The sequence below is a fragment of the Heteronotia binoei genome, chromosome 7 (genome assembly GCF_032191835.1).
Source record: "Heteronotia binoei isolate CCM8104 ecotype False Entrance Well chromosome 7, APGP_CSIRO_Hbin_v1, whole genome shotgun sequence".
Lineage (NCBI taxonomy): Eukaryota > Metazoa > Chordata > Lepidosauria > Squamata > Gekkonidae > Heteronotia > Heteronotia binoei.
In genome coordinates, this window is record NC_083229.1 from 32,893,269 (window position 1) to 32,911,656 (window position 18,388).

Here is an 18,388-nt window from a genome sequence, read left to right on the forward strand (position 1 = left end):
TTACCGGGTGTCCTGGGGCCAATCACCACGTCCAGCCCCTGGCATCTCCTGTTAGAAGGATCAGGTATGAAAGGCCTCTTCCTGAAACCCTCGATGGCCACGGCCAGCTTGAGTACACAATTCTGACCAGATGCATCAATGATCCAATTCACTACAAGGCAGTTTCATGTTTGTTCTTGTGTGTGTTTGCCCACTCTTGGCCTAACTTACTCCCAGGGCTTTTGTGAGGATAAAACAGAGGATAGGAAAATAATGTATGCTGCTTTAGGTCCCCATCAGGGAGAAAGGGGACGGCTTATAAATGAAATAAGTAAATAAATAATCAACGGAAGGAGGGGACAGACTTGTCTTGTTACTCAATGATTGGGCAGGGGAAAGTACCTGCTAGGGATTCCAGCCTCGAGGTGGGACCTGGGGACTCCCTGGAATTGCAGTTCATCTCTAGACTACAGAGATCATTTTCCCTGGAGAAAATGGATGTTTTGGAGGGTGGACTCTATAGCATTGTACCCCACTGAGGTACCTGCCCCCCCCATCAAGTTCCATCCCCAAATCTCCAGGAGTTTCCCAGCCTGGGTTTGGCAACCTTACTGTACATTTGCAATTCAATCCTAAACAGAATTACCCCCCAAGTCCATCAAAGTCGATGTTTACTTACATCTGAATGCATCTGAATCTATTTTTTTATTTTGGTGACTAGAAGCCAAGAAGTAAGCCTTGTGTGGCATCCACAGATCAAGTCAAAATCCACATATATGGATTGTGCCGCCCCTCTCTGAAACACCATGCTGAGCCAGCCCTTGTCTTCATTTGTACGTCAGACGGCCAGCAGGAGAAAACTTCCTAATTAATTTCTGTCTGACACTTTACACCTCAGCATCTCCCAAAGAACAGAATAGAACAGAACAAAACATTACTTGCAAGGCTTTGATTTAAAAATAGAATGTGATCTCTCACAGTGGAGTCCTAAGCATAGTTATATCCTTCAAAGTTCCTGGACCTCAGTGGACTAAGAAGGTGGTAAGCCTGTTTTGGTTGGCACTGTCTGTCATTCAGTATTCTCCATGGTGAGACAACTCTCAAATGGTTAGTAAAGTAGAAATACCTCAAAAGAAGAAAGTAACTTGTAAAAACAAGACCCACACTCACTGAGGAGCAGTTTTCACAGCTGAGCAACCTCCATTGCCATGAGGATTACTTAGCAGGTTAGCATACCTCAGTTATTAGCACCTAATACAGTGATATTCTCACACCCTTTCTAAAATTGGGGGAATATCTAGGAATTTTCTCAAAGGGAAGTGCAAGGAGTTTAACAAGAAGCAAATACTCAAACCATTTGGTTCACAGTCCAGTTGGAATTGCAAGACTTTAGTCACACACAAAAACAGTTTCCTAAGAGTGTTTCATGAAAAAAGGTCCTGGCAGTGAGATAAACATTAGCCTCAGGGAAATTCTCTATTCATTGGGTCTGTATTACATTTATCTACCTTCCCTTCACTACTTCTCATTATTCTTAGCTTATGAATCCTTAATCTCTCCCCTTTCCCAATAGTTGGCAAAGCAGCATCTGAAGGCTGAGAGCCAGTTTGGTGTAATGATTAAGTATGTAGACTCTTATCTGGGAGAACTGGGTTTGATTCCCCACTCCTCCATTTGCAGCTGCTGGAATGGCCTTGGGTCAGCCATAGCTCTTGTAGAAGGGGCAGCTTCTGTGAGAGCTCTCAGACCCACCTACATCACAGGGTGTCTGTTGTGGGGGAGGAAGGTAAAAGAGATTGTAGGCTGTTCTGAGACTGTGAGATTCAGAGTGAAGGGTAGTATATAAATCCAGTATCTTCTTCTTCTTCTTTTAGATGGCTGGGCTTGGCCAGCAGTGCTTTGGTAAAGGATGTTGCCACTTTGCCTCTTATAACTCCTGCAACTCATTAGAACAAGAGGTTCAATGACCCTGAGCCTCCCTGCCTTCCAACAGCGAGAATGGGTGTGGCTTACTGTCCTCAGTAGGGTTGCCTGGTCTGTGTTGGAAAACACCTAGAGACTTTGGAGGTAGAGCCAGAAGAGGGCAGGGTTTGGAGAGGGGAGGGGCCTCAGCATGGTACAATGCCACAGAGTCCACCCTTTAAAGCAGCCATTTTCTCCAGGGGAGCTGATCTCTGCCAGCTGGAGATCAGTTGTAAATGCAGAAGATCTCCAGGCACCACCTGGAGGCTGGCAACCCTAGTCCTCAGGTTTCCTAAAGTGATTACTGGAGAGTGATGGAAGAAGTTTTATTATGGAGAGAGAGAGAGGCTGCCCTCTACATTCTGTTTATATCACACCTGTTGAAGGCACTAAGCTTTTGCTCAGGAAAGACATGGAAAAGTCTAACAATGTATTTTTATTGGGCCTTCTGCTGGCAAGACTATGTGGACTTTTCAGCATCAGTGAGTATTTCTTCAGGAAGAATGAGGAGATACTCAGTGAAGCTCAAAAGCTTGTGCCTTTTCTTTAACAAAAAGAAGTTTCACTAACAGATAGTCTATTTCAAACATGGCCATGCTCCAGGCTGTTACCCTTCCATGTAAGTCCTCCAAGGAATTCAGGATAGCATACATTGTTCTCCCCTTCTTCACTTTATCCTCACAACAACCTTGTAAGGTACGTTAAGCTGACACGAGACTGCAACTGGCTCCACGTCACCCGGAGAGCTTCATAGATGCATGGGGATTTGATCTCTGATCTTCCAGATCAGAATCCAAAATGGCAACCTCTACACTTGGTCATAGCAGAAGGAGAAACTGAATTGGAAAACAGTTGGAAGACATAGTAACACCATACAAAGGCTATCCTGGTAGGCTGTATGTATGATGTATTTACTACATTTGCTAGATACTTTTCAAAATTCCAAAGGTGAGAAGTAGGAAGTCTACAAGCATCAAATTACAAAGCAGTGTACCACAAATTTAAGAAAATGCACAATGAGAAAGTTCAATAATCATAAAACATGATGAATATAGCAACAATTAGAGGAAATAATTAAAAGGTAGATTCAAGTACTGACTGACTGCCAATGCTTTATTTTATGGTGCACTATTCTCAAGTTAACCACATCCATTTTGGAACCCACAAGTTAAAACAGATCCCTGGTTACTCTAAAGGAAAATAACTTTCCTGAAACAATGGTAGAATGCCAGAACAAACCTCTCAATTATGAAGAAATAAAACTGTAAAATTGGGAACAAAGGTACTGAAGACATCCTCCAAATACTTTAAATAATTAGAAGTTCCATTGGTGGTGGCTTTAAAGGAATCTTTCCTAGTGTAAATTTCTTTGTTTCGAATTGCTTCAGCTCATCTGCAGATAGTTCATTCTTTGGAGTAAATAATTTTTCAGAAGCAATATTGGTTTGGGCTACTGATGATGCAAATGCACCACTACTCCCCAAAGCATTTGTGGGCTGCCCAAACAAGGTGTTCTTCGAATCCAAAGTCGGGGTAGCAACAGCTGAATTGCTAACACCAAATACTGAAGCAGATGCATTATTTGAAGAACTTGTAGGAAGTGACTGTCCAAACCCTGAAAATCCAGAAGTTCCAAAGCCACCAGAAGTTGCAGAACTTTTAAATGAAAAGGAAGCTGCAGATGAAACAGTTTGGTACCCAAAGCCTCCTGAATGGGTAGTAGTAGATGAAAATGCTGCACCTAGTGTTGGATGATTCTGCACAACAGGAAAGCTCCCAAATGCAGGCAGGCTTCCAGATGAGATATTAGCAAGTCCTGAAGGTGATTTGAAAGAAAAGGTTTTAGCGCTGTTTTGTTCATTCACAGGAAAAGTTGATGTCCCAAAAGCTGACAACTGCTGTCCCCCAAAGGCTGACGACTGCTGTCCCCCAAAGGCTGATGACTGCTGTCCCCCAAATCCAAATGCAGGTAATGGTTGACTAACCACATTCTTGAGTTCAGATATCAATGCAGATTTAGTAGAAGCATTTATATTCTTCAACTCAAGTAGTCTACTTCTCCACTGAGTGACTAACTGCTGGACTGAGGTGACATAATTTTGAACATTACTGTTTGCACTGCAGTTGTAGTATTCAAGCTGCAGCTCTTCAGGAGAAAAGTCCAGAAAACCTGAAATATTAGGCTTGTCTTTTGATGGTGAATAGGAGGAAAACATCCACTGGCCCGAAGATTCCCAAATCTCCATGTCTTTCATTATAATTTCAAGAAGCTTCTCATCCTCATTTTTAATGCCATTGCTACTCCCACCTTCATTAGTGTTTAAGGCAGCAAACCTATTCTGGGAAAAGCTCAAGTTGGCCTGGGACCCATGGAATGCTTTTCCATGATCTCTGTTGTTGTGCCAGTTAGACGCTTTAGAAAAACTGGATGCTTGGACAATAGGGTATCTCTGATTATGGCCATCCCATCCGCCTCTTCTGCTGAAGCCGGAGCTCAGAGAAGACTGGCTGGATCCTCCAACGTGGCCCGGAGGATGCAGATTCCAGCATCGATCGCCGAAGCGGCAGGTGCCCTGCAAATAGTAGCTACAAATCTTGCCCGTGTTGGCCATGGCTCGTCCGCGAGGAACAGCATAAGTGCCTCCGTCCGCTAAAGCATCAAGACCACCAAGCGCAGCCAATCAGAGGATCTTGGGCGAGCCCATTCTTTGGGAGCTCATGTCTATGACGCAGCAACGGGTCAAGGCGGGCGGAAGGGAATCGGTAGATTCAAGTAGTCAGATGGTAAAGAAGCATCATCAACAACTCAGATGAGTAACAGCTTCATTTATATTTTGTAAGTCATCTTGGGCAGATCCATTCATCCACCCATCCATTTATTTATTTAAAAATTATATCTTGCTTTTCTGCCTTCAGTGCAGCTAACAATTTAAAATATACATGATAAAATCACATTTAAAAGACCCCCCCAACATATATCATTCAAACAAATTAAAACAGAGTTGAAATATGCACAAAGACATAAAAATAGCATTAAAACGGTGGTCAGGGTCACTGTTAGATCGGTTGGCCTCCTCTGCCGTCTCACCCAAAAACCTGGTGGAACAGCTCCATTTTACAGACCCTACGAAAGGCTAGCAAACCAGGTAGGGCCCAGATCTCCATAGGGAGCTGATCATCTTATACTACCGTATTTTTCGCTCCATAAGACGCACCTGAGCATAAGACGCACCTAGTTTTTAGAGCCGTTTGTGTGAATTTAGAGGCATTTGTGTGAATTTTTTGCAGTATTCGCTCCTTAAGACGCACACACTTTTCCCTCCACGTTTTTTTGGGGGGAAAGTGAGTCTTATGGTGCAAAAAATACTGTACTTGTTTTTTTGTGTATTTTTCAAGTTCTTGTGTATTTATGTACATTGGTGCTTTCTGGTAGCCCATTCCCAGAAGATGGCAGAAAGCCTCCAGGATCCCTGGCCAAACTGGTGTGGAGAATTGCTGCCTAACCCCAAAGCGGTGATCAGCATTTCCCTGGGTATCTAAGAAATAAGCACCTTTCCTGCCCTTCTTCTCATGATCTGCCTAAGTTCATAGACAAGTTGGTAATCATCCAGAATTGTCACTGCTAATAAAGAGTCCGAGTTGGAACAGATAGGAAAGATTTTATCTATAAAGGTTCCCTGGAGACAGCTCTGTCCACCTTCCTCCCTTAGAGGCAAGATGTTCCCTCCCATTTTCATTTTCCTTTACTGACTGAGCTGCCCAAGTAATATGTTCTCTTCTTTGCTGAAGAACTCTGGCTGCCCCATCCTGTCACAGCATGTTATTTTGGCTGTGGGCTCAGCCCAGGAACCTGAAAGAAGAGTCAGCATCGCTCTTTAACTTAAACCACTTAAATGGCAGTCAAGCATTTTAAAATTCAAAAGTAACTAAATGTTTTATTTAACTTAGAAGGGAAAGATCAGATGAATCAGAGGTGGAAAAATTCTGAAGTAAAATCCGTACATGCACAGACCCTAGTTTTTATGTTTCAGGCTAATATATTCCCCAGAGAGCACTGAGATCTAGCTCCCAAAATCTCTTAAAAATCCCTGGACCAAGGGAGGCCAAACTGAAAACAACTCGAGAGCAGGCCTTCTCAGTAACGGCTCCCCATTGGTGGAATCAATTACCAGCGGAGGTTCGAGCCCTGCGGGACTATAATCAGTTCCGCAGGGCATGTAAAACTATCCTTTCTCAAATGGCCTACAAGATTGAAACCTGAAATGACATCCAGCCATCTGATATATACTGTCTTGTATTATAGCACCTTATCTGTTGTGGTTTTAACTAATTAATTTATTTAATGTATTTTATTGTATTTTATCGTATAATGTATTTACTGTAATTCATGGCACTTTCCATGTCTGTGAGCTGCCCTGAGCCTGCCTCGGCGGGGAGGGCGGGATATAAATAAAAATTATTATTATTATTAATGAGAGTTTCTTAAGCTATTCAGTGTTACTTAAATCTTTATGTCAAGAAGCTTTTGTTCCAGTATTTTCCCAAACACTCCAGCACACTTTCTTTGAGTTTTCTCTGACTCTTTTGGTTTCCAGAAGGCTTCTACACTCTTTCCAGTACCCAACCCCCTTCTCTTGAAACAAAAATATTCGAGCTTTTAACTGACTCTTAAGGTCTCTAAAGACAGACCAGGGATCTAGGCACTCTTTAGAACTAACTCCCTGTTTGATTAGGTAGGAAAATTCTCTTCTCACTAGAAGATCTATCCCCTTTCCTTGGTCCAAATAGGAGTCTTTGTGTAACTATCCACTTGTCCTTGCCAGCTTTCCTCAATCCCCAATTCTCCAGTCTTGTGTTAAAGTGCTCTCAGTCAGGGCTGAATTACGAAACTGTCAGCACTCAATTCTTCTCAGTTAGGGCTGAAATCAGACTCCTTCCTCCTCAGCATCCAGTTCACAAGCCTTTCTCTGCTCAAGTGATGCTAATCAATCAGATTACTTGGAGCAGCCTGTCACTCAACATTCTCTGGCTCTATGAAGAATTAACCCTTCACAGTCCCTTACTCTTCTAAGCTTTAAGAAGTGCAGTCCATCACAGAGGCATAACAATTTTCAAAAAACATAAACTAATAAATGTTACATTGGAAACTCAGCAACACAGTTAAATTAGCCTTTAAAAATTCCTTCCTTCCTTCCCTCCTTTCTTCCTTCCTCCCTGTTCCCCCTCGTTCCTGACATAACTTGGAATAATCAGAGAATTACCAACGTGTCAAATAAACATTACAGCCCACAATGTGATCTGCCGTTTTCCCCCCAGACACCATCAGAATGTACCATGTGACAAAATGATAATTAAATTTCGCTCCAGATTAATATTTTTCAGAGATGAACAAGAGATAAAAAGCTTCAATTAAAGAAGCTCATTAATGGCAACTTCTCAATGAAAAGCCTTTTGTGTCCTCTATAATACAAATGCTCCCTCTTGTGGATTTCTAGTGGCAATTCAACATCTAAACTTATTTTATACACCAGGATAGTTTGGTTAATAAAAACAGCTGAATTCCACCTTATTTTATTTTTGTGGGGTTTATTCAATTTTAGGAAACGTTTAAAATTCTCTCCTAAGCTGATAACATACATAGAACATGAAGAAAAGGAAGAAATTGTAGGGAAGAATGGATAAAAGAAATGTGAAACCTACAGTGGATGAAGTTTATGGCATGAGTGAATGGAAATTGCTAAAGAACAATGAGGATCGACTCTTGAGGAAGCCTACCTATATAGGGCTGCCCTTGTGCCGAACCCGGAAGTTGCAGTTAGTACAGAATGCCGCTACCCGGCTGTTATTAGGGCTCCCAAGATGGGAGCACATTCGGCCGGGGCTTCGGGATCTGCACTGGCTGCCAATAATATACTGAGTCCGGTACAAGGTGCTGGTCATTACCTTTAAAGCCCTATATGGCCTAGGACCTGCCTACCTTAGGGACCGTCTCTCCCCACATGTTCCCCAGAGAGTACTGAGATCGGGTTCTCAAAACCTGCTTGTAATCCCCGGGCCAAAGGAGGCCCGTTTAAATCTACCAGGGATCAGGCCTTTTCGGTAACGGCGCCTTGCTGGTGGAACCAGCTGCCGGAAGAGGTGAGGGCCCTGCGGGACCTTGGGCAGTTCCGCAGGGCCTGCAAGACAGTCCTCTTCCGGCTGGCTTACAACTAACCGACACTGGGAATTTTGGATGGTGGTAGTGTGCATTCTGACAGACCGCTGGTTTTTATGTTTTATTAACTTACTGTTTTAAACTGCTGCTAATTGATGTTTTAAAGCCAAACCTATGTTAGATTTTATATGCTGTAAGCCGCCCTGAGCCACTCCAGTGGGAAGGGCGGGATACAAATCGAAATATAAATAAATAAATACCTTGTGAAACACTGCCTATAAGCTGGTGGGTGGTTTTCCTGGAGTGGCTTGTAGAGCTGAGCCTGTTTTGGGGATTCCACCATGAATTTCTAAAGTAAGAACGTCTGAATTTCAGTCTTAGAAGACATTTTAAGAATATTGTGGAATCTCTAAGGAGTTATTGCACAGAAAAGATACAGCATCCGAATAATATTATTCCCCATTCTGTTGATGCATTCCTTTGAAATTCTGTATATGGCTTGTATATCATGAACATGATTTGTATCTATTTTATATTGTGAATAGAGCACATATAGAGTTTTGTATCCATTTGTTCTTGCACAGTTGTTTTGTTCTCTGCCATTGTTCTCACTGTGTGTTCCTGGCTCCCGTGCCATTGTTTCAGATTTATGCACTTCCAGTTCTAAAGCAGCCCTGTGGCACAGAGTGGTAAGCTGCAGTACTGCAGTCCAAGCTCTCTGCTCACAACCTGAGTTTGATCCGGGCAGAAGCTGGGTTCATGTAGCTGGCTAAAGGTTGACTCAGCCTTCCATCCTTCTGAGGTTGGTAAAATGAGTACCCAGCTTGCTGGGGGGAAAGTGTAAATGACTGGGGAAGGCAATGGCAAACCACCTCATAAAAAGTCTGCCATGAAAACGTCGTGATGCGACATCACCCCAGAGTCAGAAATGACTGGTGCTTGCACAGGGGACTACCTTTACCTTTTACCTAGTTCTGCTCATGGTTTATTGGGCATCTAGTTCTGTTGACATACACTGTGCCATCCACCTTGTGTCTCAGGGAGAAAGATGGTCTACAAGTAGCATAAATGAATAAATGTCACATACCAAGCAGCTTCCTGTACCGTTTCATAAGTGAGCCCATTGGCTGTAACAGAGATGTTTACATGCACAGGATTCTGCAGAATTTTAGTCTTTATTTTATTTATGTCTTAGACTCATATCCCAGGCCTTCACCTGTTCTCCCCATCTCTATTATTACTTATTTAGGAGATTTCTATATGCTGCCATATTAAAGTCCTTCAGTGTGGCTCACAATTAAAATAATCATCAGTATTTTTAAAAGCCTATAAAACAACTCAAGGACATAAAGAACATAAAACCATCCAAAAAGCAAGCCTCAGCCAGGAAGTAGACAATAAAGCTGAAAAGATAAAACCCCTAATTAAAAGCCTAGGTTAAAAAACAACAACATTATGTTTGGTCCTGGCACCCAGAAGGCAGTCTGGTCCTCCCACCCCAAAGAGGGAACTAGCTGGGTTTTTGCAGGGAGAATGTTGTGAAGGTGAGGGGCCACCTCAGAAAATGCCCTGACTCTTCTACTCACCCGCCTTGCCTGTGAAGATGGAGAGAAGAAGAAGAAAAAGATGATGATATCGGATTTATATCCCACCCTATACTCTGAATCTCAGAGTTTCAAAGCGGTCACAACCTCCTTTATCTCCGCCCCCCCACAACAGACACCCTGTGAGATGGGTGGGGCTGAGAGGGCTCTCACAGAAGCTGCGCTTTCAAAGACAACTCCTATGAGAGCTGTGGCTGACCCAAGGCCATTCCAGCAAGTGCAAGTGGAGGAGTGGAGAATCAAACCCAGTTCTCCCAGATAACAGTCTGCACACTTAACCACTACACCAAACTGGGCTTAAAAGATAGAGGCTTGAAACAAGGCATGATCTTTACTGCTGGGCTGCATGCCATGGGAGGAGATAGTTCTTCAGGTATCCTGCCCCCAAGCTGTTTAGGACCTTAAAAGGAAGAACAAACACTTTGATTTGTGCTTGGGAACAGATGGGGAACACATCTGGAAATACAATCCATGTAACCATCCCTTGACAGCATCCTGGCTCCTGCATTTTAGAACAATTTAAGTTTCTAAACCATTTTCAAAGGTAACTGTGCATAGAGAGCATTACAGTCTAACTTGGACATGATCAGACCATTTCTCTCTATAACCAGACTATGCTCTGTGTCTCAGTGTTCTCATCATGCAGCATGGTTAGTCAAGAGCTTTGAGCAAAAGATTTGAATGGGGAAAGACTTGACATTCATGTGCTGTCTGGGAGGAATTAGGTCACTGAAAGGGAAAGACCTAAACTATTATATAATCTGACAGATGTCTTTAATTACATCAAATGAACACTCCCCCGACATCTGTAAAAGTCTGAGGTGTGGCCTACACACACAACATACAAGTGTTGAATACAAAAAATAACAACATGCTGCTAAAGTCTGATTCAGTATATCACATATAAATGTAACACCTACAAATTACCAAAAATCTTAACAACTGTACAAAATAAAAGAGCCATAATTGTACTATATGTGTGCATATCATGGTGTCTATGAATGTAGGTAGGTAGGTAGGTAGGTAGGTAGGTAGATAGATAGATAGATAGATAGATAGATAGATAGATAGATAGATAGATAGATAGATAGATAGATAGATAGATAGATAGATAGATAGATAGATAGATAGATAGATAGCCAAATACATTTTGGCAGCTAGCTTTCCTCAGTAGCATATGTTATCAAAAAAAAAGGTAAATATTGTCACAAACACACCAAAATACATAAGTAAAACCTTTGGTATAAAAGCTTCTGATCAGAACCTTCTCATTCCAAATGGGCATCAAAAGGTCCACATGGTAGTCTAAGTAAAATTGTTCAGAGCTACAAGGACAGTCAGTACTTGTGTGTTTGTATCTCACCCTCCTCATTGCAGACTTCCTGTATGAGCTGAAACACAGTAAAGCACCAAAGGAACTAGTTTTGAAATGCCTTTCACAAATCATATTTTTTACCATGAAAACTACTATCAGTGTACCTCCGCCAGTTTAAGGAAACATATTCGAGCTTAGTTTGTCTCTGGATCATGGCCATAAAACTATCTTCATTTTTTCAGAGAATTCTGGTGCTTTACATTTGATAAATTCTGTTCCCGCCCCCCATTGTGACAGTAGTTTCAGATTTCATTCAAAAGCTCTTCTTTCTCATTTGTAAGCATTTGACTTTCAGAACACTAACAGTCAATATCACCTATGTGAAGTCCACACTGGCTGCTTTGTCTATGAAAGCCCAAAAGGGGGCAGCATTGAGCTATTTGAATACTTTCACTTGAGCTTTGTTATTGGTTCCACAGGCTGCTGCATAGTATTATCTATTGGTGTGTGTCATGTACACACGTGGGTGCCTTCCTTCTGCCATGGCTTCCTGCATTTGTTTCTGTTCTTCCTCCAAAGGCTCAGAGCAACATAACTGGGTCAGGCCTATGGAACATGCTGGTGGCAGGGACAAAGTACCAATAGCATACCTGGGACAGAAAATCCCATTGGCCACGCTGTTGGACTGTAAGCGTGTGTAATGCTGTCAGGTTGCTTCCAACTTCTGACGACCCTATGAATTAATGACCTCCAAAACTTCCTATTGTTCACAGTTTGGCTGTTCAACTGCCAAATAGAGAATCAATGATCAAAAAAATGCTTTTTGGGTGGCCACAGCATGGAGCTGAAATATTTCAGTCAGCCCTCTTCCTTTTAGATGGGATTCCACCATGTGATAAAGGAAGAGAAAAAGATATTGGATTTATATCCCGCCCTGAATCTCAGAGTCTCAGAGTGGTCACAATCTCCTTTACCTCTCCCCCCCCCACACACACACACAACAGACACCCTGTGAGGTAGGTGGGGCTGAAAGAGCTCTTACAGCAGCTGCCCTTTCAAGGACAACTCCTACGAGAACTATGGCTGACCCAAGGTCATTCCAGCAGCTGCAATTGGAGGAGTGGGGAATCAAACTCAGTTCTCCCAGATAAGAGTTCACACACTTAACCACTACACCAAACTGGCTGAAGTTTAACTTAACACACTTCCGTCTTGCACAGGATGTGTAAGATTGAGCACCGATTTTTTTCATTTTTGATCGGTGTTCCTGCACATTAAAATCAAACTGCAATGGGCTATTTTGGTGCGGACATTTCAGTCCACTTTGATGTGATTTGATTCCAGAAGGTCACCATCAGGTGCTCAAATTTTTGCAATAGACCTTATTGCTGCAATACACCTTATGCGTCTTGTGCAATAGACCTTACTGTGTCTTGAGCAAGTGCAAATGCAAGAGGGGTTATCGTGAAGTTGAGGGCTACTTGCAATAACCCTCTTGTTTTCCACTTCTACAAGAGTTCTTGTGCACATGGAAATCTTCTGTGGGATCCAATTCCATCTGGGAGAAGAAGAGAGACAAGGGCTCTGGCAGTTCATGCCTTTATTGGAGAACAAACAATCGGATGTGATAGTGTCATGAGAATAGTCACTACAGTGGAAGAGCTTGATTTTGGGATATAAGCTTTCAAGAGCCCAGGTTCCCTTCATCACCTACTAGCAGTAATGGAAATCCCTGAGTCCTTATACCCCAATCAGAAGATGGAAGGTGTGTTGCAAAGAAAGCAGTCGGGATGCAGAGGTACAATGCAGACTGTAATCAGCTTGATTAGAGCAAAGGAGAAATGCTTTGGGCAGAAAATCAGCATTTGTAGTGAAATAAGAATCCGATCTCCTACAGGGTCCTCTGTTCTGTACTTAGAGGCAGCTTCGATATGAAATGGATGCCCTTCTACAGCCGATATGTCCTTCCAAGGTATACAAGATGTTTCAAAACAGTTCTTCATCAGTTATACGGCTGAAAAATGGAACCTGATTTCCACAATGCTCTAGATGCAACTCGTATGTCAAATGGAATCTTGAGGTTCTAGGCTGTAGAAATTTCTCTGGGACATCCTCTGCCTTCTCTTTGGACCATAGGAAGCCTTTTGGACACTATTATATGAAGGAGCACAGAGGAGTCTTATGCTGAATTCATGTTTACTATTGAGAAACTTTTTGAATTGTGATATTCAGGGCTTTTTTTTAGTAGGAACGCAGTTCCAGCTGCCTTGGTGTTAGGGGGTGTGGCCTAATACGCAAATGAATTTCTGCTGAGCTTTTCCTACAAGGAAGTCCTGTGCGCAACAATGGTGACATCAGGGGGTGTGTCCTAATGTGCAAATGAGTTCCTGCTGGGCTTTTTCTACAAAAACAGCCCTGATGATATTTAGTTCATACTACTTGTATCTGAATTGTGACCACCAATTCTATTTCAGTTTCTGTATTTACTGTGATTATGTTTCAGTAGACTGATGTCTACTGGTACCTGTGAATTTTTGAGATTTTTTTAATGGTCTACCCTTGCATTTCCCATATTTTCACCTTTTTGATTTTAAGCACCTGCAGCCTGGTTCCTTCTGAGAACAACTGGAGGCTGCCTTTTGTTTAGCGTCTGCTGGTTCCAAAAAGGATCCCAGTGCCTAACAAACTTAAACCCTTTCTCCCTAGACCATCGTCTCATCCAAACATTGAGACTCCTAATTAGTGCCTGCGCATGGAACAGGCAGCACTTCTCAGGAGGCCACCTTGGAAGTCCTGGCCGTGAGTCTCCTGCCTAGCAGCCTAAAGTTTTCCTCCAGGACCACACAACTACATTTCTCTGCATTGCTGGTGCCAACATGTACTATAACCACTGGCTCCTCCCAGCACCGTCTATCAGCCTATTTAGACAACAAGCAATGTCTGCTACCTTCACACCAGGCAGGTGAGTTACCATGCGGTCAGCATGTAGGTTCGCGACCCCTCTATCTACAGTCCAGGGGTGTCAAACATGTGGTCCGGGGGCCGAATCAGGACCCCAAAGGGCTCCTCTCAGGCCCCTGAGCAACTGGCTGTCGTCTGCTTCCTTCTCCCTATCTCTTGCTTCCTGCTGCATAATAGCTTGCTTTGCAAGGCTTGCTCAATTGCACAGCAGAGCCACTGAGCCAAGCCTTTCTTCCTTCTATTGGCTGAGGCTCCTCTCCCCCCCCCCCGTCCCCTGGAGAAGGAAGGAAAGAGCCAAAGCTTCCTTTGGCCAGTTCCTTGGATCCCATGGGAGAAATACAATGAAAGCACCTTTAAAACTAACGAGTGCTAACGTTCTAAGCATGTTTTAAGTTTTAAAAAATATATATATTTAATTTGTTTGTGTCCTTTATAAAGTTTATATCTCTGCTGCCTAATCTTAAATAGGTACACCCATGGCCTAGCCCAACATGGCTCGGCCCAACCTGACAAGGCTCAGCCCAACAAGGTCTCATTTATGCCAGATCTGGCCCTCATAACAAATGAGTTCAACACCCCTGATCTACACGCTTAAGGATGGCCTCACCAGCTGCCAAGAGCCCCCTACCCTCAGTCCAGGCACAGTTCCTTGGTGTGAAGGGGTACCTGTAGAAGGGATCCCTTCTGAGGAAACATTCCCCCTTTCTCCAGCATGAGGCCTTGTTTCCCCTTGACCCTCATGCTCCCTGACAGTGGTGGGGCTGCCATTCTTGGAATGGGACACATCCCAGAAAGTCCTATCTGTGTGCCTAACTTGCTATCTCGGCTTCTCTGGGTCAGACATTATAGCCTTGAGGGTGCAAACTTGCACCCATCACTTCTGTCCAGCTGGCAGATAGCCATACACAGGGCTTTCTTTAAGCAGGAACACATCAGGGCTGTGGCCTAATATGCAAATGAGTCCCTGCTAGGCTTTTTCTACAAAAAGCCCTGTGTGAAACAATGGTTATGGCAGGGGGTGTGACCTAATATGTAAATAGGTTTGGGGAGGGACAATGGCTCAGTGATAGAGCATCTGCTTGGTAAGCAGAAGGTCCCAAGTTCAATCCCTAGCATCTCCAACTAAAAAGGGTCCAGGCAAATAGGTGTGAAAAACCTCAGCTTGAGACTCTGGAGAGCTGCTACCAGTCTGAGTAGACAATACTGACTTTGATGGACCGAGGATCTGATTCAGCATAAGGCAGCTTCATATGTTCAATTATTCCTGCTGAACTTTTTCTACAGAAAAAAGCCCTGTTCATATATGTTGCACTCAGTGCAATACACTGGATAGCCTCCAACCACCTGCTGGCATTCTATTTCCATAATTGTTTCCCAGCCCAGTAGCTAGAGGCTGCAGGGAGAAGGGACTAGAAAGGGGAGGGGCCCTTTAAATTATGCAGGAGGCTAGTGACTGCTCCTGCTGCCCCTCCTGCATGATAGAGCCCACTGATTTGTGGATTTTTTAAATGGCATGGGAGAAGCATGGCTGGAATGGGAGGTGAAGCAAGCCCCCCCCCCCAAAAAAAATCCCTGTCAGAGAGCCAGGCCCCGTGGACCTCTGGTTAGCTACAGGACTGTTGCTTCCCCTCCCCCTTTTATACAGTTCCTGTTTATGTAGATCTGTTTTGTGGAAAGTATGGTTTTCCTTTTAAGGATGTGGAAAGACTAGTGCCCTGGGCTTCCTCATCCTTGAACCTTGAACTTGAACGTTTGCTGAATTCACCTGTTCTCTCCTGTCTGAAATATTATTACATGTCTGTAAAATACTGAAATCTAATATCTAGCATAGGTACTGAATATTTAGCAAACGTTTATTTAGAGGAGATCAGCACTTGCCATGAGGAATTTGCAGGAAGGAACTCCATATCCAGTGCCTACTGTTGAGCTGAAGTTTTAGATATTCTTTTTGACGGCAACTTCTGGAAGCAAACATTTACCAAATGAGAGAGCAATAAGGCTGAAACCAATATGGAGAAAAGATCATTTTGTCCATTATAAAACAGGGAAAAGGTAACCTGAGTAGTAGGCATTGCTAGTTCTCATTAGATGACCTAGAGCTGGATGACAGCCATCTATGTTGGTCATGCAAATGGACATTGATTTTTCAATAAACGGATCTCAAAGCCAGCATCATACCCAGGAGACCTTCTCTGAAGAGGAATGCTTTCTCACTAGGGCCTGGCAATTGCTGTCTTACATTACAAGAACCTCAGCCCAAAACACAAAGGGAACCATGTGCTTTTGGGGGCTGCAGTCCCTTATCTATATTGACACCCTTGGCCTGATTAAGCACATAAAAGCTTCAGGTGGATAGCCATGTTGGTCTGAAGCAGCAGTGGCACCTTTAAGACCAGCGAAGTTTTATTCTGGGTATAAGTTAGTATAATATTAGAGCCCTGTGGTGCAGAGTGGTGAAGCTGCAGTACTGCAGTCCTAAGCTCTGCTCACGAGTCGACCTGAGTTTGATCCCAGCAGAAGCTGGGTTCAGGTAACCAGCTTAAGGTTCTCAGCCTTCCATCCTTCCAAGGTCGGTAAAATGAGTACCCAGCTTGCTGGGGGGCGGGGAGTACAGGTGACTGGGGAAGGCAATGGCAAACCACCCCGTTAAAAAAAGTCTACTGTGAAAATGTTGTGATGCAACGTCACCTCAGAGTCAGAAACAACTGGTGCTTGCACAGGGGACTACCTTTACCTTTTTATAAGTTTGCACATGAAAGCTTTGCTCTTCATTAGAGCTTGACTAGCATGCTCTGAATGGCAACTCTTGAGTTGTGGTTTGGTATTATAATTATTACGTATAAACAAGGGAAAGATTGAACTCTCCGGGATGAGGGATCTTATTTTCTCTGCTGGTTTTTCTCCTCATACTATCTGTAATGTACTGAGTTGCGAGACGGGTTGAAGGCAACATGCTTTATTCCGTGGAACATTACAAGAGCGAGAACACGCGGGCTGGACCCCGCTTATATACATTGCCCGGAACTGCCCCCCAGTCTGACCAGTCCAATCCTGGTCAGTCAAACTTCCCACCACAGATCTTGATGGGCGGGGCGTCTGGCGAGCTACATCCGGGGACCCGTGGGGTCGCCTCTGTAGCGATCGCAATGCGGTACATCCGCTTATGTTTCAAGACATAACACTATCTTTCCCATCCTTTCTTCCCTCCACCTTGCACTCTCTGTGGTTTATCCCATTTCCCTGCTTCCTTCCTTTCGACTTTGCTATCTCACTTTTATCTGTCAAGCAGTTCTGCTCTAGTCATTTGTTCCCCTCACAGCTTTTTCCCTTTCACTGCTTCTTCCCTTCCCTTCAGCCACTATTTCTTCTCCCATTTCTCCTTCTTTGTGTACTCCCTTCCTCTACTTAACCCCTATCTATCTTGACTTTTCTGCCTGCCAACAACTCCTTCTACCTCCTACTCATCCCCAGTTTGTGAAGTGAAACTGCAGCAGCTATTTTGGATTATCTACCCCCTACTCACCTCCAGTTTGTGAAGTGAAACTGCAGCAGCAATTTTGGATTATCTAGACATCCAGAGTTACCTAAGCAATTCAAAATGTCTGCCAATATTGCATGAGGAAATTTTGTGAAATAATGGAATTTAACTGTTTTTGTTTTCTTTTACCCCTTTCAATTATCAAAATCAGTCTCTATGCCAAAGCAGATGCTTAAAGGGGTTTCTCCACTTGTGTGAAACTAGAACCCATAAGTTCTAGGGAAAAAGGGATTGTTTGTGTCTGTTGTATACATAGCTTCCAGCTGGCTGCAATAGTTCTCCTAGGAGAAAGGGAAAGAATGGAAGGGAGATACAGCAAGTAAATTTATTTTCCTTTCTACGATACAAAATGGGAGGAAGAGAAGTAACTGGCTTAGTCAAGACTGGACATTTCAATGGCAACAATGCAAGATCAGTTTACTTCTAGCACTTCTATAAAACCATTCACACTGGTACTATCCTAATGTTCACTTGGATTACTTTAAGATAATGCCTGATTAAACTTATATTTAACTATGTTCCTCTCATGTGGCTAGTCCACAGAAGCTAAGCCAGCGAGAATATACAGGTGAGGGATTGCCCCCAAAGGCACCTAAAGGTGTGGTGGAAAACATGGGGAAGGTTTGGGGAGATAGGAGGGAAAAAGTTTCTAGTCCAGTGGGGGAATACTATGGGGGAAGACTTGTAAGGCTGACCAGCCAAAATAGGGGACAAATTAAACTGAGACTGGGGGAACTGATAATAATAATAATAATAATAATAATAATAATAATAATAATAATAATAATAATAATAATAATAATAATAATTAAAAAAATATTTATATCCCGCCCTCCCCGCCTAGGCAGGCTCAGGGCGGCTAACAACAGTTCAAT

General features: G+C 43.2%; 1 protein-coding gene across 1 annotated transcript; it reads right to left on the minus strand.

Moving 5' to 3' along the window:
- Positions 1-3,038: 3,038 nt before the first annotated feature.
- On the minus strand, positions 3,039-4,696 carry LOC132574999 (nucleoporin NUP42-like). Its single transcript, XM_060243320.1, has one exon. It carries the CDS (start codon positions 4,551-4,553, stop codon positions 3,249-3,251), a length of 1,305 nt encoding a protein of 434 aa, XP_060099303.1. The 5' UTR covers positions 4,554-4,696; the 3' UTR covers positions 3,039-3,248.
- Positions 4,697-18,388: the final 13,692 nt, after the last annotated feature.

Bases quoted from the DNA above. Each gene is read 5' to 3' on its own strand.
- LOC132574999 (XM_060243320.1), bottom strand. From the start codon at position 4,553: ATGGCCAACACGGGCAAGATTTGTAGCTACTATTTGCAGGGCACCTGC.